The sequence below is a fragment of the Peromyscus leucopus genome, chromosome 8a, assembly GCF_004664715.2.
Source record: "Peromyscus leucopus breed LL Stock chromosome 8a, UCI_PerLeu_2.1, whole genome shotgun sequence".
Taxonomy (NCBI): Eukaryota; Metazoa; Chordata; class Mammalia; order Rodentia; family Cricetidae; genus Peromyscus; species Peromyscus leucopus.
Genome location: NC_051085.1, coordinates 25,449,415 through 25,471,982, shown reverse-complemented (window position 1 = coordinate 25,471,982; position 22,568 = coordinate 25,449,415). Strand labels below are relative to the sequence as shown.

The 22,568-nt window shown below is 37.4% G+C and overlaps 1 protein-coding gene across 17 annotated transcripts in view; it reads left to right on the top strand.

The window, feature by feature from the left end:
- Ptprk (protein tyrosine phosphatase receptor type K) overlaps nucleotides 1-22,568 on the top strand; it is a 539,557-nt gene that overhangs the window by 503,724 nt on the left and 13,265 nt on the right. For 6 of the 17 annotated variants that reach the window (XM_028877352.2, XM_028877357.2, XM_028877351.2 and 3 more), the window contains 11 exons: nucleotides 1,414-1,574; nucleotides 3,765-3,800; nucleotides 5,978-5,989; nucleotides 8,259-8,443; nucleotides 10,156-10,243; nucleotides 11,375-11,451; nucleotides 11,652-11,669; nucleotides 14,813-14,849; nucleotides 16,209-16,306; nucleotides 17,563-17,679; nucleotides 21,301-21,455. In XM_028877352.2, the coding sequence (XP_028733185.1) occupies nucleotides 1,414-1,574; nucleotides 3,765-3,800; nucleotides 5,978-5,989; nucleotides 8,259-8,443; nucleotides 10,156-10,243; nucleotides 11,375-11,451; nucleotides 11,652-11,669; nucleotides 14,813-14,849; nucleotides 16,209-16,306; nucleotides 17,563-17,679; nucleotides 21,301-21,455 (984 nt within the window). The other 11 variants (XM_028877369.2, XM_028877355.2, XM_028877368.2 and 8 more) reach the window with 5 other exon arrangements.

The following is a 22,568-nucleotide window of genomic DNA, read 5'->3' as shown; positions in this document are numbered from 1 at the left end:
TATTCAGTTGTGAGTGAGATCTAGTTTTTGTGTTCTGTGTGTTGGTTGTGTGTCCCTGTGGTCACCAACTGAAATTCTCAGAGAAAAATAAACTGGAATGACTCTCAGGCTGCTCAATGTATGTTGAAAGGAAAAGCCTGTGGGCATAAACTCCATCTATTCAATGAGCCTTTGTAGTATTTGTGGTATGTTTAACATAGACAATAATGGGGGATCAGAAGAGAATGTCTTACCATTGACCAAAGAAATGGCATTCTTAACAACTGGGGAGTATTTCCAAGGCAGACTTAATTGCTACCATTAAATGAGTGATAAGTTTACACTGGACATGGTTTACAGTGCCTCTGTGTATAAATTTTCTGGTGAATATGAGTTAAATATTTTTTATGCATTTTAGGTGCATGTTTCATGGATAACAGAGAAACAAACGAAGTATGTTTTTGATGTGTGAGATAAAGGGATCAGTATTTGTGTAGTTTGAAATGTTATCACTAACTTTTATAACCATAAATCATTCTCCTGCTGTATACATCAGACATTTCCGTAGTGGATAGTATGCCTGAGAAGTCTAAAATACATGTTAGGGTTTGACCATGTCAATCCTCCAAGATGACGATAATTGACATTGGTTCTTTGCATAGCATTTTTCAAATTTTCCCCAGTACCTTTCTTACACAGCATATGATTCAGTTCAGTCTCTTTATAGGTGTTTGAGTCATAGCAGGCCAGGGCTGATTTGGAAAGACTTTGGATTGGTTTTGATTAGTGCTATAAATGCACTATTCAGTGTGTCCATGCTCTGTATGTTTGTGTATTTTCTTAGGAACAGCAGAGAGGAGAATGGACCTTTTCCTTTTTTCTGTTGGCTGGCTCTGCTAAAGCAAAGTTAAGTCATGTTGTTAGTAAGACCTTCAAGAAGTTGATCAAAGGCAGTCATCACTCAGGAGGAAGACTGGAACTTAAATTTTTAAAGTTTCTACTTAAATCATCTGTGAATTAACTCTACTTTAGGCGTGTTTGTTTATACTCTTGAAGAAACATTTTCATGAAAATGATTTATTTTTTGACAGTTTTATACATAGATACAATGTACTATGATTATATCCACCCTCCAACACCCTCATTTTACTCTGCTTTTTCCCTCTGGACCCAGACCTAATAAAAGAAATGGTGAGACTCTTTGTTTGACGATTTGCATATTAAGAATCTCACAAATAAGGTCGTGCTACAACCACCAGCCCATGGATTGGTTTGTGTGTTGTCTGGACTCGCGAAATTAGGAACAGTTCTTAGGTTTTCTAATACATGTCTGTAACCTTGTCCTCGGGCTCACTTGAGCTTCTTTATGGCTGGCGTCAGCTGTCCCTCAAGGCTCGCCACACTCAGGGCTCCCTTTTGTATTTGCTTTGGCAGCAAGCTTGCTAAAAAGCGCAAGGATGCGATGGGCAACACCCGGCAGGAGATGACGCACATGGTGAACGCTATGGACCGGAGTTACGCCGATCAGAGCACCCTGCATGCAGAGGATCCGCTGTCCCTCACCTTCATGGACCAACATAACTTCAGTCCGAGATGTAAGTTAGTCATTGAAATTTGACTTAATGCTTTTGGGGGGCTTACTAAGTGCACTTAATTTCCCCCAATAACTTTTGAATAATGAAGGAAAAAGCCAGAGGACAAAACAGCTAAAAAAGAGTAAAACGGAATTTACCAAAAAAAAAAAAAAAAGAAAAAAAAGGCTTGTTCAGTTTGGTACAGGATTTAGTTTAACTTTGAACTGGGGATTTTATTATGAAATCATAAGAAATAATCCAAATGTAAGACATTCAGGCAGCATGTGTCAATTGAATTAGGCTCAAAATGGCATTTTCTGCATAAAATTGGTGTTTGTCAATTTACTCATTTGTCTTTTCCTTGGTAGAAGATAAATGTTCTTTAAAGAAAAGAAGAAACGTCATAATTCTTTCTAGGAATTAGTGGCCTAAATAGTTCTTCCATTAAGGTAATCTAGTATTAGTCCTGAGTAATTCCAGTACTAAAAAGTTAACCAGAGATTGGGAGGTAAGTTAATGGATAAAGCATTTACCGGACAAGTGTGAAAACCGGAATTCAGATCCCCAGAACCCACATAAAAGCCAAGCAGGGGTGGCAGCCATCTGTAATCCTAGCATTTGGGAGACACAGACAGGGTGTGAGGGTGGGGAAATGGAGCGGTGTCCCAGGGCAAGTTGGCTAGCTAGAATAGCTGGACTTGGTGAGCTTCAGGGTTACTGAGAGAACCTATCTCCGTGCATTAATTGGAGTAAGATTGAAGAAGCCATAACATCAAATTCTTTGGACCCAATGCACGTATGGCCTCACACATGACAATATGCATACACTCACACATACTATATACACAAGAAAAAAAAATGACTACATGAAAGATTGGTCCATTAAGTTTCTGAGTATCGAGTATAAAATCTAAAGGTGGACTTGTGTTGACTGGTTTGCAAAGAATAATGAAATTGCATGCCCGTTCATCTCTTCATTCTCTCATACATAAATTCTTCCAATATTACTAACGCTGATCTGTTGAAGAAAGTGCTTTTAAAACGTTTGCATTGATGTCCTGCTTAAGCACAGGGGAATTTGAATAATTGCATAGTTTGAATATCCTATGAAAATTATTCCCTTTCAAGGTTTTGTGTTTATTTAAATTAGTTTAATTTACGTTAACGTGCCTAGCTCATTTCTTCAAATCTTCAAGTAAAATTGAGATGGACAAATCAAGTTTGTCATTAGCATTTCATATACAAGGCAGCTCTGTAACACTTAACCTGATTTGGTAAACATGGGTATAAGAAGACAAGAAGTAAATAAAAGAATTCATATTTCTATGCAAATTATAGACATAGGAAATTGTAAGGTTGCACAATATTTTAGACTCTGTGTCTTTATGTCATTTCATAAAGGGAATATTCTTTTGGAAACCTTTAGCTTGGTGAAAATTTTCAGTAATTGTCAGACTTGAATATAGGTTGTCATTTTCCTTGTGTATGTTCACAATGGGTGGAAGTTAGAAGTGCTATGTTAGTCATTTTGAAAGTCAGTTTTAATCATGACAGGGCCTTTCTGGCCTGTCTTATTTTTATTTCACTATTAAGATTTAACAACAGAGAAGGACATAGAATTCTAAGACTGTTGAAAGAAAGTTTGTTCCCAATATGAGTGTATCATCTCTACCAGTACTTGGTTCGTTCAATGTTTACTTGGTTATAGGTCTGAATGTATTCTTGTTCCACAGACTTTTCTGTGTGTTGGCCTTCTCAGTACCTGACTATAAAGTGATGATTCTGAAAGTGTATCTATAGCTATTTGCTTGTGAACTTAGAGAAAGGATTAACTACTCCCCACAGTTAACTGGAGAAAAAATGACTTAGAATAAATATAAGATCATTATTTCTCTAAATACCTTACAGTTAGTACATCTAAAATGCATGGCTCCTTTTCTCCTCGTTTTATCATCTTTATAATGTCAAAGTGAATAATCTGGCTTTTAAAAATGAACAAAGAACTGGATTATAATTACAGATACAACTCTCTTGACATTCTGCAATAACCCTGCCAGAAAAAAAAAAAAATGATTTTTACCCTTGCAAAATACAGAACCCCAAGCAAGTTGGGTCACTATATTTTTTTAAGAAAAAATGGATTATAAAGATTATTTTAGAAAAATAGAATTTACAGGCAAGAGTTGCTTCATGACGTTTGTTTTCCCACAGTGCCCAATGATCCACTTGTACCGACTGCTGTGTTAGGTGAGGCCCGAAACCTTTATCACCAGGTTTTATTTGATTTTATTGTTTTGCATGCATCACAACTCCTTGCATGGGTTGTATCTTGTCCACATAGTAACTATTTGTCTTTGGGGGAGTATCTTGATGTTTTAGATAGATCACCATAGTCCAAACAGAGATAGCGGCCTTTGTTCAACACATTTGGGTCTGGCGGATATAAATGGAAGGCACACTGTTTAGAACAACATACCAGCTTTAAGTTGTGTTGGATTTGGAGCAGAGATGCAATTACCCCTAATGGATGACTAATGTGAAATGAACCCCAACACCTCCCTTCTCAGGGGCAAGGAGTGACTGAGCAACTTGCTGATGTGGAAAAGTCAGCTTTAACAAAGGGATTGTCTGAACCCTTCTAACTTTAAAGCAACTAAAGATGCAGTCTTAGGTGAACAGGGTGATTCTGTTCATTTGCTTTTACTTTGTTTTTTTAAATAGTTTGCTAGAATCTTGATGCAGGTCCTTGGCATAGAGACAACATTATATGATAAATACTATTGTGTTTCAAGAACTTAGAAGAAACCACTGCATTTACCTGAGTCACATCTAAGGAAATGAGTGTTGCCTGTGATGATTCTGGCCTTTTCAGTTGTAAAACAGCATTAATTATTAAACCTACATATTTCAAAACAAAATGAGTTTAATTTCAAATTGCTTCTTATTTCTTGACAAATTATTCAACAAGCATTTGGCCAGCGTGCATTATATGTTCACAGGTTCTCTGTCAGTAACACCCTCGTGGTTCTACTCACCCAAGAAAATACAGATTTTCAATAAATATATCTTTGAAATTACCCAACACTATATTTAATACTTATTGTGAATAGGGAAATTTAGCTTATGCATCTCTTCGCTATGTAGTTATTTGATTTAAAAGTAAATTACAAAATATTTTGGAATTTTACAACTAATCAGTTAAGTAAAATGTACCTCATGCTAAAATACTAAAATTATTATTTCAATTTAGAATTTTAGAGCTTAGGTAAATAATGAATGTTCCAATAGAATCTGTATCCTGGCTGCACTCTCCCTGCGATGTACACAACAGCAGTGAGACGGAGGTGAACTAAGGCATTTGTCGTAACAAGTGACATGGTTATGTAGGGAGGAGCCATACAGAGTAATCACAGGGGAAGTATCACATTATCCAATGCCTCCGCATATGTCATCTTCTGTTGAGAACTGTAGAGTAGTACTCACACTAGTAAGTAGAGTCCACTTTGATTAAAACAGTAAGCACTCTGAAAAGGGGGCTGGAGAGATGGCTCGGCAGTTAAGAACACTGACTGCTCTTCCAGAGGTCCTGAGTTCAATCCCAGCAACCACATGGTGGCTCACAACCATCTGTAATGAGATCTGGCACCCTCTTCTGGCCTGCAGATATACATGCAGACAGAATACTGTAAAATAAATAAATAAATAAATAAATAAATAAATAAATAAATAAATAAAAGATACATTGTAGGTATATACAAAATTGCCTATGGATAATTTTTTTTTTAAAGAAAAGGAATGGTTTGCCTAAATGTCCAGTCCGTCATAGAAATTTTCTAAGGGCATGTAGGATCCAGTCCAAATCTCAAGGTCTAGATAGAATTACAATATGAATTTAGAAAACTACCTTACAGATTTTCTCCTCTATCTCTGAAAATTGTAACAACTCCCACCCTGCTTTCCCCCACAGAACTGTAAAGAGAAAATGAGAAAATATGTATGAGGTTTACAAACTGTAAGGACTAAGCAATTCTTAAAATATTTTAAATGAAAGGGGGTGGTTGCATTTCAGGAAAGGTAGAGCTAGCCCAGTAGTCTCATCTGAGCTATTTGTATACATTTTCATCGGGTAATTTATTTCATTTTGAAAGTGGGCATGATCGGCTTCAAAGTCATTGGCTTTCTTTGAAAGCTGACTCTCATTAATCCCATTAGACATCAGATTAATCTTTTCCATTTTCATTGTTCTTAGAATTGTGATGTTTATGGTTGTTTTTCATTGATTCACTTTTATACAGCAACTTTCTGAAATAATTTCAAACATTGCTTCATATTTATATCTACCTGATGATTTTGAAAGGCTTGGAAATTTTTCATATTGATTCATATTTTTGTCTTTTGTGTTTTACTGCTTCATTGGGCTTAAGTCCCTATAACCGGTAAGTATATTACAAAGAACTCTAGAAACCTTTCAATCAAGACATAGTTGATGTTATTATTCTTCAATGTATAATAAGGATAATGATAAGCACAGGCACCCTTGCTAGTACTCACATTATTAGGTAGTTTAATGAAATAGAAATGTATTGAGATTAATAATTCATATGTGATCATTCTTGAGACCTTACTCCCTTTTGTACTACTATATTAAAGTCTAATGCCACACAAAGGCAATGCTATTTGATGCTGGGATATACTCATTTGTAAGATGAGCAATGTGAGTCAAGTCTGTGTTTCTGAGCCTCTAAAAATTGTAAAACTGCTGTTGCAGCAGGCTCAAAATGAGCTCTGTCTAGGGTTGCCCTGGCTACCTTACCCCAGCCAAGGTGCTTACACTCTGCCTTCCCCACATTGTCTGTTCCATTAAACTCTCCTCTTCAATTGTATATCCTATGATAGAGCCTAAACCAGTTGCTTCTGAATTTATTCTTACTGGGAGATGTTTACATTCCTTATACTTGTCTATTGATTGTAATATTTTAATGAAGGTAGACCAGTTGACTGCAGGCTCACAGGAAGCAGGGGGGAAATTCAACTGAATCATACTTGCTAGCAAATGTTTATTTGTAGAGGGGTGGGCAAAACCTGAATAAAAGGCAGTGATTCTCTCGAGTGGTTAGGTCATAACGGACTCCAAGGGCTTTCTTTTGTTGTTGTTAGTTTTTTTTTTGCTTTTGCTTTAGTATGTGGTATTTTTAGACATGAATGCCAAAAAAAATCAGTTTAATAAGAGAGGGTAAAGATAAATGCAATCAAGCTAAATTATAGAGGCATACAAATCTGATTGTAGGGTTCTTTTTTTTTTTTTTCCCTTCTCCAGGAAGAAAAAGTGTTTATCATGGGGACAACAATTCATTTTTTGCCATATCCTATTTGTAGAGTTGGAGATAGAGCAGGCAGATGTACCAGCACTTGAAATATGTTTCACTGTTAATTAAATATCATTCTCTACAGTATGCATTATCATTTCAAACGCAAGTTCCTCTAAGAGTGTACTTTCCTTTCTGTTAATGAGTGTGACAGTATTATGCTTTTCAAAGTAACACCCCTTCAACGTTTGGTTTGTTTTTTTTTTAAGTGGTAAGTTTAAATGTGATAAATATAAGCATGTTTCTCATTGTACTGCTTAGTCCTTTGGTCATTAAAATGCTGTTTATTCTTCATAGGCAAGACGTTCTTGGTTCTTTTTTCATCTTTATAGCAGAAAGAGCATTAAAAGTCTCTTTCCATTTTGAACTAAAACCATGGGGATGTGGTCTACACTTAAATGTGGGTGGTGAAGGCTTCTGTTGAATTTTAACTAATTCACTCATTGAAATATTTACCGAATTTCTGGTACATGAGTCTATCTCCAAAAATACCAGATAAATAAATAAATGGTTACAAAAACAGGGCAAAGGAAGTAGCATGCAAGGAACCTGGAGGTCTCAGAAACATAAGCAGTAGCCTGACATTGCAGCACGGAGGGCCTGGGAATACCAGGGAGGTGTCCACATTAATCTCCAGTAGCCCCGGTTTCTCTCACATGGCTGACAGAGAAGTCAAAGTGTACTGGCAATTGAAACAATACTAATAGTAGCAAGAATCCAAGGGGGGAAGTATGTCAAGCCTCCTAGTGGACAGAATGGGTGGGGATGGGGTTCTGTGCAAGTGTGTCCAGGTTGTGTCTGTATTGGGGAGCCCAGCTAGTAGAGCAAAGAAGAGGAAAGGTGGCAAGATGAACAGCCCCATGGGCATGGGTTGTCCAAAGGGGTCTCTGAGGGAGGTTGGAATATGAGTGTGAAAGAGATCGTCCAACACAGTCAAAGGTGAAAACATTTTTCCAGTTGACAGCTCAGTCCTCTGGCCCCAGCCTAGACCGCTGTAACTTCAAATACTAAAAACAGAGGCAACTCAGCTAAGCATCCTGCCTGCACTTCTTAAAATGGAATCCAGTGTCTCCCTGATTCTCCCAGCATCTGCTGTCTTGTTGAAAGGCACATATGTTCTGACCTTAACCCTTGAGCCGAAATGAAAGGTGAAGGCTTTGTCTTTATGAGGATGCTGCCGGAGGCCCCACCCCCACTCCCACCCCCTTGGCTGGCTTTTCGTTTCCTTCCTTCTACTACCAGAAAGCTCATAAGGTCTTCAAGTCTTCTTTGCACAGATGTATATTAAACAAGATAACTTTATCTCTTTCTTACTGTTCTGGAATATGAAATCTGCCAGATGAAAACCACAGTGCCACAGCAGAGTCTAGTCGCCTTCTGGATGTTCCTCGCTACCTCTGCGAAGGGACAGAGTCCCCTTACCAGACAGGACAACTGCACCCAGCCATCAGAGTGGCCGACTTACTGCAGCACATTAACCTCATGAAGACATCAGACAGCTATGGGTTCAAAGAGGAATACGAGGTGAAAGCTTTAGTACCGTGTTGAATTTTGTTTGTAACTGGATACTCAATGCAATGTGGCATTTTTCTTCCGTTTGACATTTCAAGAGTGGGTTACTCTACAACCTCTCTAATCCAGCATTGAGCATGCCATCAAATGTATGTATGGAGGTGGGGGGGGGGTGAAATGAAAGAAAAGAGCACTCACACGGACTGTATTTGGGGCTACATTCATTGAAAGATTCTTGAGGATGGGTTCAGTCATGTTTCAGTGAGTTATCACAAACACTTTGCTAGATCTTTCTACATTTCCCCCATCAAAAGTTACACACAGGATTCTCAGAGTCCTCTTGTAGTGTTTGGGATGCGATCACTGGTTGGCTTAAATTCCAAGTGTTTCTGTCTCCTTACTTACAAATGCTTTAATGATAAGGATGATGTTACATTAAATAAGCTGCTTGCCACCTGATTCCCTTAATTTTGTAGACTGTTGGCTGAGGGCGGCAAGGAAGAAAAACTGAGCACCACACACCAAGTAAACAACAGCATCTCAACAACAAAATCAAATGTGGGAAATTTCTTCTCCCAGCATATTTCTCTTTCCCACTCAGACTAAAATATCATGATTTATCTTAGAAAAGTGACTTAAATCAGACACTCCAATAAATAGCAGAAAGAAAAAGTTCCCTTTACCTTTACACGTGCTTTGAAATTTCAGTGTGGGCACTGAAGCTGATTTATACTCCTTCACACAGCATAGTATGTGTACACACAGAAACACACACACACACACACACACACACACTGGAAGATGCCAAGCATATTTCATTTCAAAGAACAACCAAAATACATTCAACTTCCTGGGAAGACTTTTAAGTTTTACCTTCTATATGCGGACCACTTGTATACCTTATTTGGGCTGAGAAAAATTATCTTGAAATGCTGGATGTTGGCTTTAGATATGTGCTGAAACACCCAAAATAAGAGCAAGGAATTAGAATATCCTGCCAGAGCTGGTTCTGTTTGTTCATTTCATGTATGTTCCTGTGTACTCTGTTTCAAAGAGCATTGGCTCTTTGAAGACCCTACTTCCTGTGTTGAGCAAAGTTTAAGTCTTTCTACAAAAAAAGAGATCTCTACGCATATTTTAAATTTCTGTATGATTAAGCCACCATTGAACCCTTCTGTCTGTAGGTGCTTGGAGAGCAAAGATCTTTATAAGTCTGTCCCCTGAAGGAAAGACCCAGTCTTCATGACCTTCAAAGAGAAAAAAGAGGACAGATTGTACATGAGTAAAGAATTATGGGAGCAAAGTGATTTTTTTTTTCTTGTTATAAGTGCTGATGAGCACACATTTGAAAGGATAGCCGTCATTAAAAGTAGTTTTGCAAGTTTGGGTGTATTGTTATTTAGAATGTTTTGAAAAAGAATGATGCTTCTTCTACTTGTAACTCACAAAATTATAGCTATCTTAAAATTGAAAGATTTTCAAGATTCTATGTTTCTCTAAAATTATTGCCAGTCTTTTATATAAGTTCCACCAACCTAACATGAACAAACCTGCATCCCACAAACCAGGCTTGAGGACAGAGAAGGAAATGTACTTAACTACTGTAGTCAGCCCAGCCCACCACCACCACCAATGTGGCTTTTACTATTTTTAATTTTAGAGCAGATAAACCTGTTGTGAAAAACAAAATTAAATTAAGTCTGCTTGTTAACTTTTTTTCTCAGAGCTTCTTTGAAGGTCAATCAGCATCTTGGGATGTAGCTAAAAAAGATCAAAACAGAGCAAAAAACCGATATGGAAACATTATCGCATGTAAGTTCCCTCAGAACTCTTGATGTGTGTAAACATTACATGTATGGAGATGGACAGTGAGTTGCAACTTTTATGGTTTTGAATTTAGAAAATTCTAGGGCGTTGTGTGTAAGTTCCCTCAGGACTCTTGATATGTGTAAATATTACATGTATAAAGATGTACAGTGAGTTGCAACTTTCATGGTTTTGAATTTAGGGAATCCTGTGGGGGGAGGGGGGCGGGGACATGCTTGTCTGTTAAGTGATCTATAGAATACTAAAAACAATGTTAGCTTACTGAAATTGCCATCCTCACTCTCCACCCTGTAAGAAACTTGCTGTTTTAAGTTTGTTATATAAATCCATGGGGGGTTGTTACCAAATGTCTAAGAATATTGGGAGAGTGCCAAACTTTTTTTCACTTATGAATTGGTGGATTAGAGACAAGGTTGCCGAGGTGTTTGTTCCACATGCCCTTACCCCCCTCACCTGAAGGCAATAGCTGAAGTACAGTACTGCAAGTCACTAGTCACTCAGAATTTCCATTCAGATGATGTCTTCATGAGGAGTACATGCAAAAAAGCCAAGTCATCATCACCAGGGGCAACCTTGGGAGTACTGAGGAGAACAGATGGTCTGACTTGTAATTACCTGCCAATTTCCTTCAGCCAGTCTACACTGAGTTGAAATCATTTTAAACTATCTAAAATACATTAAAATCTAACCTGTCTCTCAAGGGAGGAAGGAAGAACAGGTTCAAAACTTACAGTTCTGTGGCTCAGTCTTCTATAAAATCCAGAAGAAAGGGAACTCCCCCAGCTAAAAACATTCCTGAGAAACAAAATTAGAAGCCACACAAGTTCCATAGTCAAGTCTGAGGCTCAAATGAAGACCCCTTCAGACAGTCATTCTGCCTATAAACTTCCTAATCTGAAGACAAGCCATTGAGTCCGTGTTCATAGTTGTAACTGGAATAAGTAGTGAGCTTCATATAGTTCTGCCAGTTCTCACAAATGACTGATTTGATAATAATGCAGAGTGTTGTGAGTGTAGATATATAAAGACCAAATTCATCCCTAAGCCTTTATTCCTGACATTGTCTCAAAATAGACGAACTGGAATAGCTTGCATTTGATTATTTGAACCTTTCAGATGATCACTCCAGAGTCATTCTACAACCCGTGGAGGATGATCCTTCTTCAGATTACATTAACGCCAACTACATCGATGTAAGTGTCCTTCCTGGGCATTTCCATCGTACGCCCACTGTATCAGCTCCCACCTGTGAACTCGATGCTTGTTATTGCCTATGACTTGATTGCTAGCTTTAAAGTAAAGAACCAACTGTACACTTTTCCTTGTTCTACATCCTAGTACTTACTGACGCTGTTGTGCTTTCTTTCTCATCTGACTTTGGTTTGGGCTGTAGATTTGGCTGTACAGGGATGTAAGTACCACTATATGTACATAACAGCACCCTATGATAAATATTTAATATAAATACCCTTAATCACAGTGACTACTAATGCTTAGTCTAGTTGTTTCTGCATGCATCTCCTAATTAGTCTCATACAGTATATTTGTGTTCCTTTTTATTTTTTGTATTTATTTTACGTGTGTAAAGAACTATTTGACCTCCTTCCCTTTTCTTGTGTAGCAAAACAGGGCTATTTTTGGCTTCAACAGTTTATTATGCATTTGAATTTTCTTTGTTGATGATTTCTGTCTCTGGCTTTTATTCTTACCCTCCCCAAGCATATGTGAGAAGCTGGATAGTATGATGTGTATTAGTGGTTTTTTGAAATTTCATTTTTTATATTGACTTTTGATATTGAAAGATAAGAATGGGGCCAGGGATGTGACTCAGTTGGTAAAAATGCTTGTTGAGCATGCAGTCAATCCCAAATACTGCATAAACCAGGTATGGTGGCTCATGCCTAGAATCCCAGCCCTTGGGAGGTGGAAGCAGGAGGATCAGGAGTACACAGGCATCCTGAAGTACATAGCAAATTCAAGGCCAGCTTGGGCTAACTAAGACCCTATCTTAAATACATAAAGAAATACAGTAGTAGGAAGACTATTTTGTGGTGTGTGATATTGGTTTGTAAAGCAATAAAATTCTTAGGGCAAAAATGATTTCCGTATTATATTTGAAACATATATATCACATATATATATATATATATATATATATATATATATATATATATATAATCATACCACTAAAGTCTGTTTTCAGTACATATTGCACTGTTAAATTTTGGTTATACATATGAACAGGGAAATTATTTAAGGGAAAGTAATTGTCAAACAAAATAAAAAATATGACCAAGAAGCACCAAATTACCTTGTATGTAAGGTCTGGCTCTTTGGCTCTATTACCTGGTTTAAAATTACACCAGAGGGTCTAGAGAGATGGATGCATTGGCACTTAAGAACACTTGTTATTGCAGATAACCCAGCTATGGCTCCCAGCAACCATAAGCAGTTCACAACCATCCATGACTCCAGGTCTAGGGTATCTTATACCCTCTTGGGGATTCCTTGAAAGCCAAGCACTCATAGGGTACACATCATGCATTCATCAGGCAAACACTCACATAAATGAAACAACATAAACATGAATAATAAATCACCCTGGAGATCTTGGGAAGGCTATTTGCCTCTCTGTTTCACTTTTCTCGACTGCACACTGAGATCCTGATAGTTTCAGGCCCATCAATTTGTTTGAAAATGTATTGGAGTAATGCATGTTGACCATCTAGTACAGTGACTAACATGTATCTAGCACTTGCCAGATTTCAGCTGTTAATAATTAAGAACCCAAGTTCTGAATGAAATGAATTACAGCATGCATACTTTTAAGTCAAAGTGTAATGGAGTATTACAGCATATACCGTCATATAGAGATGCCGTATAAACCCCCACCTCTTCTAAATACTGCAAATAGGATATTTGTGAACTTGTGAACTTCATCTTTTACAGTTATTTTGATATTTATAACTAATTAATTTAATGTATTAAGAATAGTATATAAGTTTACTGGTTAATTTTTCATCATAATTTTATTTTCATAAAGTTTTTAAGTGTTGTCCGACACATGGGAAACTAAAAAAGACATCAGAATTTTTCTTACAACTTTGTAACTGTTCTTAGCTATTTAGTTTAACCTGGGCTTTCTGCCATGACAGATATACACTGGAGCCTTAATATAATACTATTATATGAACTTTATTCTAAATAAGATTTGTTATACAACTCTGTTAAGATCCCAGAATATTTTAGCTAAATACAATACAGTCTTATAATTACCTTTTCTTGTTTGTATCTTATACAAAAAATACACCTGCAGTTGGTGGATCTCATTTAAAACAGAGCATGAAATGCTTATGAAACTTTGAAACCCATTTCCATGAAACATTATGCTGTATTGGCTTACTAAGAAATCAAAATCAACTGGGTGTGATGATGCAAGCCTTTAATCCCAGCACCTAGTAGTCTGAGACAGGTAGATTTTTGTGAGTTTGAGGCTAGCCTGCTATATAGCAAGTTCCAGGCCAGACAGGGTTAGTGAGAACCTGTCTCAAAAAAATAATAATAATAATTTTAATTTTCAGTATTTACAACACTATGATGCACACTGTGTTCCATCTTAGGTCAGAGACTGCCTTCCGCATTCCACATGCACTATATATGTACTGAGCTGCCCATACCAAATATGGACACATCTTAACAGATTCTTCCTAAATCCTTTGGTAAAAGCAAACAAATTTACAACTTAACCCTCTCATGCCATCAATCTTTTTTCAACACATCTGTGGCAAGCTGACCCATTGAGAGCAACTAACAAACAAATCGTTCTTTACCAGGAAGAATTCACTGAAGCAGTATTAAATGTTTGTGCACAGAGTGTGTGCACTGAAAAGTAAGCCCTGAAATCTTTCTTCAAGAAAAAGTGCAGTTTCAAAAACTTTCTTTCCTATATATGTGTGTGTACTTAAGTTGTGTGTGTGTAAATTGCATTATCAGCACACACAAAATAGTGCCTATGGATTCCTGAACATGTTACAGAAGAGAAATAGTACCAAAAAGAATAGGAATCAATTTCAGCAGGACTTTGATTTGAGCACACATGCATTGTCCAGCTCTAACATTGGAATGTTCTGTTTCTTTTCTTTTCTTTCTTTCTTTTTTTTTTTTTTTCTGGTTCTAATATGTCCTTGTCCATTTGTAATGCGGTGTGTTGATGTTTTTGAACAGAATCTTCCCAGGAATGAGTGATTTAAAATTTATATGAAGGCATAAACATTTTAGTGAAACTGAACTCAATCTCTGAGGTTATTCTGCAACAAACAAAATTCAATTATATGATTTAAATTCTAATCAGAGCCTTTAATATAATTAAGCCTTGTCTTCTGTTCCCTTTTACATAATGTAGGTTTGAGATGTGGACCCTGTGTTCACTACTCAGTCTGGTCTTTTTTATAACAATCTGATCTTGAGAAGTGGTTATCTTCCCCTTTTTATGCCTTCATCTATTTATTTCGGATACCTATGTAAAATGATAACCAATTTGCTTCCCTACTTTAGGGCTACCAGAGACCAAGCCACTACATTGCAACTCAAGGTAAAACTTTGCCCTTTGAATACTATATTTATACTTATTTATATTAAGTATTATGTTTAACTTTATTATTATCCAGTAGAAATTTTATTTTGTAATTTTATCTTTTAAAAAAAAAAATCACTTGACTCTTCCTAATTTGTTTAATGTAAATACTTGTCCAGAACTTAGAAAAACTTAATCTTGATTTTTTTTAATTATAATCCTGATTGTTTCTGGGATTCAAACTTTGATGATTAAATATCCCAATGCACTGGTCAATAGTGTTGGGAAGAGGAACTACTTATTTTTGATGAACATGAAGTGAGTATTCTCCCTGCCTCGGGTGACTGACATCTTGCATCCAATTTTGTCAGCAACAAGACACAAGCCCAATAGTTAGGATGAGATATACTGTCATCTGGCAGTTTTTGACAAATCAAGACTAAAACAAAACATAGACCTAAGGGAATGTAGTAAAGTCTATTTTGTATGGAAAATCAAAACAAACTAGGTTGATTCGATCATGGTGCACCAGGAAATGAAAGTATCTAAACAAGCAAACAAATTTGTAATCTCTTCAAAATGTGCCCTAGCCATCCAGAGAGGAGCATGCATGATAAAAAACGTTTTCTCTTTTACCTGGTTTTTATTGTGTTTTTCTTTCCTTTGCTAGTCTCTTCCTTCTGTGCTGTGGACAGAACCCAGGGCCTTGTGCCTGATAGGCAAATGCTACCAAGGAGTTAAATCTGTCTCCTGACATTTGCCCTTTTAGCAGAGGTCAATTTGTCTGGATTTTCCCTTTTGTTTTAGTAATTGAGTTTAATTGAATATTCTTTATAGTTAGAAATAGGCACTTTGTGTGGAACCATACACCAGTTTTGTGGTTGTGAGTGACTGATAGCCCGGCACATGCCTTTGCAGTTAGATAATCATGTAGAATAATAGTAATAATAATAATAGGATATAAGGATATGTCATTTACTTTAACTCATGCACTATTCATAAATGGTGGACATTTATTTAATTGGCAATGTCTGCTGCTCCTCTAACAAGTCTCCAGAGAATTCTGTTTCCACGTATATGTACAGGTCCAGTCCAGTGCCACAGTGGCAGTGATAAACACCTTAGAAAGTAGTGGTACCTTCCTACGGATTGCTAAGTATAGGAGACAAATTGAAAAAAAAATCTATACATGCCTTTGATGTTTCGTCTCGTATATATTCCGATATGAACTGAAATTAAGTGGTTCTAGTGGTAATCTGAATTAGACTTTTATCTTTTTTAGCTTATCTCATGTACACTACCTTTTATGTTGTCTAAACTTTTTATTAACTATAAAGTGTCTCTGATAACACAGTATGAAAAATCATTTCTTTATAGGCCCAGTTCATGAGACCGTGTATGACTTCTGGAGGATGGTGTGGCAAGAACAGTCTGCCTGTATCGTGATGGTAACTAATTTAGTGGAGGTTGGCCGGGTAAGAGAAAACTATATTTATTTTTTTATATATATGAATATTCTTGAAAAGGAATAATCAACTCACTTAGAGAATATCATCCACTAGTTTAAGAATATTTCATGCGACAATCCACACCAATCTGAAGAACAGATTGGTGACTACCCCAATTGGTGTAAGAGAGCCTTCACCCAGTAACTGATGGAAACAGGTGCAGAGACCCACACACCCAAGCATTGGGCTGATCTCGGGGAATCCTGCTGAAGAGAGGGAAGAAGTATTATAGGAGCCAGGGACGTCAAGGACATCACAAAGGAACCCACAAAAGCAAAAAATGTGGACTCATAGGAGTTCACAGAGTCTTGACCAACAGCCAGAGACCCTGCATAGTACTGACCTAGGCACTCTATGTATGTGTGACAGTCATTTAGCTTGGTCTACTTGTGGGACCCCCAGCAGTGGGAGCACTGTCCCCTCATGCTTTGGCAGGGTTTGGGGAACCTATTTCTCATATCGGATTGCCTTGCCCAGCCACAATACAAGGGGAGGAGCTTAGTCCTACCTCAACTTGATATGCCATGCTTTGTTGATACCCATGGAAGGCTTGCCCATTTCTGAACAGAAACAGAGGAGGAGTGGACTGGGGGAAGGGGATTGAGGGGAGATAGGAGGAAAGAAGGGAGGGAAAACTGAGATCAGGATGTAAAAATAAATGAGTAAATTTAAGTAATAAAAAAAGAATATTTCATACACAGAACATTTCAATTGAATTCTCCTAAGTGAACTTCAATGAATGAGAAATATTTGATTTCTCATTGATTATTCATGGCCACTCCCCTGCCTCCTACAACTCCTTTCTTACATCCTGTCCCCAAATTTACAATCTCTTCTCTATTTATTACTGTTACATGTTTGTACAACGTACAGTATCTATGCAGCATTGATCGTGTGTGTGTGTGTGTGTGTGTGTGTGTGTGTGTGTGTGTGTGTGTGTGTGTCTGTGTCTGTGTGTGTTTGTGTGTGTAGGGAGGACCACTTGGAATTGAACCACTTATAAAGGGATGAGTGGAGGAAATGTTAGAAGCTTGAATTTTGTACTGAGATATAACTTAGCTATTAGACGTAAAAGTCTTTGGAAGTGCACAGTCTGTTTATAGTGTGACATTCTCTTGGCTGTGTTTGCCCTGTAGACTAAATCCATCATCAGAATCAAGTCGTCTTGGCTACTGTGTGTGTTTTCAGATAAATCTGTACCTATGCATTCTTTCCATCATTAGGTTAAATGCTATAAATATTGGCCTGATGACACTGAGGTGTATGGTGACTTCAAAGTGACCTGTGTAGAAATGGAACCCCTTGCTGAATACGTAGTTAGGACATTCACCTTGGAAAGGGTAAGCACTAAAAACTTCTATTGAAAATATGAATATTGCAACTTTTTCAAAACCACTGCCAGGTTTTGTTTTAATTACTAAGAAATCCATCTACCCATCCATCCATTAATCTACAAATCATTTGGGTTTTGTTGTTGTTGTTGTTTTGTTTTGTTTTGTTTTTGTTTTTGGAGGGGAGTGTTGGTTTTTTTTGGGGGGGTTGTTTTCTGTTTGTTTGTTCGTTTGTTTGTTTTTTAATCTTTTTCATAACAGGGTCTTACTACATAGCTCTGCCTATCCTGGAACTCACTATATAGACCAGGCTAGCCTCAAACTCACAGAGATTTGCCTGCCTTTGCCGCCCAAGTGCTAAGAGTAAAAGCATGTGCCACCCAACCCAGTCAGCAATCTATAAATTCTTATTTGAGAGTTAAGCCTTGGGACACATATTAAAATCCCTACTCTTGTGCCTCACCTGAAGGGGGGGCAGATAATAACTGTAAAGAGAGACTATGTTGTATAGCTGCAGAGCACTGTGATAGAACAGCCTTTGGAAATTGAAACAGGAAATATTACTGAGGTAGAAGAGGAGAAGTTTGACAAAATTAGGGTTATGGGGAAGAACAAATTTAAAATGGTATGCAGACTTGACAGAAGTGAGTGTGTGAGATTACGTCAGGGGAAGGTTTCCCTGAAAGAGCTGAGTCACATCATAGCCTTAAGCCTTAAATTTTCCTGTTCTGAGAAGGGGCTCATGGATCAGATGTCAGAGATTGGTAAGTCAAGGGAAAGGACATATGCAGGACAAAAGAATCACAGAGCCAGACATTGAGGCCAGTTTGGCCATCCCAGTGATGTTAGTGTGTGAGTTAGGTGGCCATTGGAGGGCTTTGATGCTGAGAATACCTCATCAATGTTTTGTTTTGTTTTCATTAATTAATTTTTTTATATTTTCATAGTATAAAATGCATTCTAATTCTTATCACCTCCCACCTCTGTCAACCCTATCTCCTTTTCCTAAACTCATAATGTTTATTTGTGTCGTGACCCACTGAGTTTAAGGCAAAGAACTTAAGGAAGCAAGAGGGAACACACTCTTAAAAGATGGGCTCTGGCACAGAACCATGGACACTGCAGAAGTGCTTAATGGATAGTAGAAGTCACAAACATGTAAACAATGGTGCACACAAATCTATGAATATCAGTAACATCAACCTATAGTGTTAATGCAAATGAAAACACTAGACTCTGAATACAGGCAGCTACTAAACGCCTATGGAGAATGGTCAATGAATATGGATAAACCATTTTGTACTTTCAAATGAGCAAGAGTTTTTAAAAAGAATAATAATCCTCATTGATTGTGTATGATCACTTAGATACTGCATTTGTTAATGATCAGAGTTCAAGTACCTTAAGTCTCTAAAAATCAGTGTAGCAGTTGTTCTGTAGAATTTTTTAAACATTTTAGGCATTTGATGCATTTATCTATCATAAGTCTATCCTTAGGAATTTATTTATATGTAATAACTTCATCTGTATTATTGTAAAATTCTAGATAACTGTAAACATGTAGTAGAGAAATAGTCAAATCATCAAACACACAAAATATTACAAAATTAGAAACCAGAAAAATACCTATAGCATAAAGACAAATTATAGATTAAAGAGGAACACCAACCAGGAAAAATACATTTAAAGCCCGGTTGCTTAAAAGAATCAATAAAATACCTAACTCTCTAATTCTAAATGAAGGACAGTGAAAATTTTCAAATATTGTATAAAATACACCAGATAATAAAGCATAGGGAATACGCTACTATAATTACATTTACTCTTAGAAAAGTTGCTTTAAAAATCATGCATAAACTTGGACATACAGACATGAATTTTGGTCCAGACCCACCAATTGTCCAGCAAATATTATTTCTCAGAAACTGGCTGAAAGATAAGGGTGAACAGATGGTAGGAGGAATGAAAAAGAATAATTGTTAAATTTACTATTGAAATGGAACTATGGGTTTGTAGTTGAGATTTTTTTTTTCTTTCATCCTTTTAAATAATGTGCTTTTCCCATTATTCCAAAGGAATAATCCTTTTCCAGTCAGAGAAGACAATTAAAAATCAACAAAATATATTTGGTTAATATCAGCTGTCATAAAATGAGATGTGAATGATCAGACAACTGTGTCCCAGACTGGAATACATGAGGTCACAGTCATCACATAGGCTTAACCCAGTTCTAAACAGCATGCCACTAGACTCTTGGGACTTTTTTCTTTCTGTTATGTGTAATTTAAAGCAGGTTTTGGAAGTGGAGCACATGCTTGGTCATTAGCCGGAAATTCCATTTATTTATTTGTTTGTTTATTGTACAGTGCTTGGGATTGAACCCATGCCTTGTGCGTGCTAAGCAAGCACTCTACCATTGAGCTACATCTCAGCTACAAAGAAAATTTGCAATAAAAGATTCCTGATGGGATGTTTACGGGCAGATAGGGAAAATTAGTCTTTAAAAGGCCGTCTTCTGCCATGTCAAGGAGAAGGGAGCACACACAGCCCGTGCAACCACTCTGGCAAGGTAGTTTAATATAGAGGGTGTGGAAAGTAGCAAAAAAGAAGGTGATTTTCCCGTTTTTTGTGATTTCAGGATGACTTTTGTCATGGGACTGTTAAGGTTTTTTTGTAGATCCCTTCTTCATGTAGCATAGTGTGCTAGGAATTAAAGTTGGAAAGAATTATAAGGCATGATCCGTAGCTCCCAAGGTTTTGATCACACTGGTTTCTGTAAGACAGACTAGGAAGATAAACTGCCATTCTCAAATTGATTTATTTAGTTCATAAATTTTTGCTTTTTCTGATTGAACAAGTAAGATTAATATCTTCACTGGTAGCTCACAGTAAAGTTAGATTGATATAGATTTTTTGTGTAGGAATCCAGATTCTTAAAAATAAATTTTTCAGTATTATATTTACAGTTTCGATGCTCCCTCCAACCTCAGGTTTCTCTTATGAAACGGGAGAGGGTTTTATAGCAACCTTTATAAGGTTTTCTTCGATTAACCTGAAAGGAGAGAGAAATAACAGAGGATGCTTCACTTCTTTTATTGTGTTGTTACTATAGATAATACTTGGTGAGCCAAATTATTTCACAGAGCTGAGAAAAATCATTTACCCAGAGAACGGTTTAGCTGCCTGTGTATTTTCACAAACCAATCTAGTGTAGCACTGTCCTGGAAAATCCCAACATACTATGCTTCAAAACCATTTTCAACATGGATAAGCAAGGTATTGAAATCGCCGCTTGAGAACTCGGTGCACGAGGTCAGGAGGGCTCTTCCATTTCTCCCTTGTCCCCCCAATAATTTCATGTGGTGTCACTCCCAGTAAGAGGCAAGCTGTCAAAGCAAATAAAAATTTACCCAGAAAAGCGAGCAAAACCAAGTGTCTTTGCGGGCAGTTCTCTGGCGATAAAGATTCCGTTCCCAAGCCATGTTAGACCAGTATCCTGTAAAAAAAGAAAAAGAAAAAGAGAACTTTACGAAATATTGTTTTCATGGTCACTCCAGTTTAGTACCTGTAAGTGTGTTTAATGACTCTCTAAGGACGCTTTCTAAAGCCCTCTTTTCTATCTTTGCACAGAGGGGCTATAACGAAATCCGCGAAGTCAAACAGTTCCATTTCACTGGCTGGCCTGACCATGGGGTTCCATACCACGCCACAGGGCTTCTCTCCTTTATCAGGAGAGTCAAGCTGTCCAACCCTCCTAGTGCTGGGCCCATCGTCGTGCACTGCAGGTGAGTGATGCTCCCAGCTTCAAAAGAGCATCCAGACCGGGCTTGTCAGCATGACCGCTAAATGTCGCAAATGTCGCTTACGAGGTTCCTGTTTGCCTGTACTACACACAATGGGAAGCAGAAGTAACAATTGGCCTTGTGTGGGACACAAGGTAGGAGCTTACAGAGTGCACACCGTCATCCTGGTGTATAGTGTTACTCTTAGGTACAAGTGTGTAAAGCGCCTCTTAGTGGCAACATCTCTGTTGGCCCGTTTTTTCCGCATTTGAAGATCCTATAATGTGTAGAATGGTAAGTTAAAAATAGAGATTTTTTTTTTCTCAATCCACTTAATTCCCACTAGAATCCCAGCTTTTAAAACTGAATTTGAGATTACTAAATGGCCTAAATTGCAAGAATTGGGGCTATAAAACAGGTGCATAACTTTTTTTTTTTCTTTTTCAAAACACTATCCATCAGAGGACCTTAAAAACCGCATTGCTGAGATTCAGCAGATATATGCCAAAAGCATGAATATTGAATCCAGATTTCTTCTGATTAAAAACTTCTTTGAGGGGGGAAAAAAAAAGCAATCTGAGACACTAAAAGCAAACTGCATAGCTCGTTTTGGGATAGGGCCAGAAAAATAAGCAGAGATTCTGAAGAGCTGTTCTGAAGGCTGTACACCATTCTCAAATAGTACTCCTTCCAAACTACTGCGTACATTAAACTTCGGCGTCTTTTTTTTTCTTTCTGTAAAATTCAACCACTTCAGAATTTCAATGACCTTGAAAAAGAAAAGAAACAAAGGTAAGGAACATGTCTCATAAGGATCAGACATGGGACATAGCCTGAAGGAAAAAAAAAAAAGTGTCCTTTCAGTCCTCCAGAAATCTGATGTACGCTCTTCAATTATTTTCCTGTCACAGATACTGGAAACAGTGATTGAGAAGGTTGGGGGGAAATAGTGATCCCTGACGTATCTTTGGCTAGCACATAAAAGAACAGCAAGTGCATGCGAGATGACCATACTTGACTAACAAAGGAATAATCCCATTAGTCCAGCTAAACGTTTAGAAAATGAGATAAGTAGGTTTCGAATTCAGGGACTTCTTGACTCATCGTGGGGTTTTG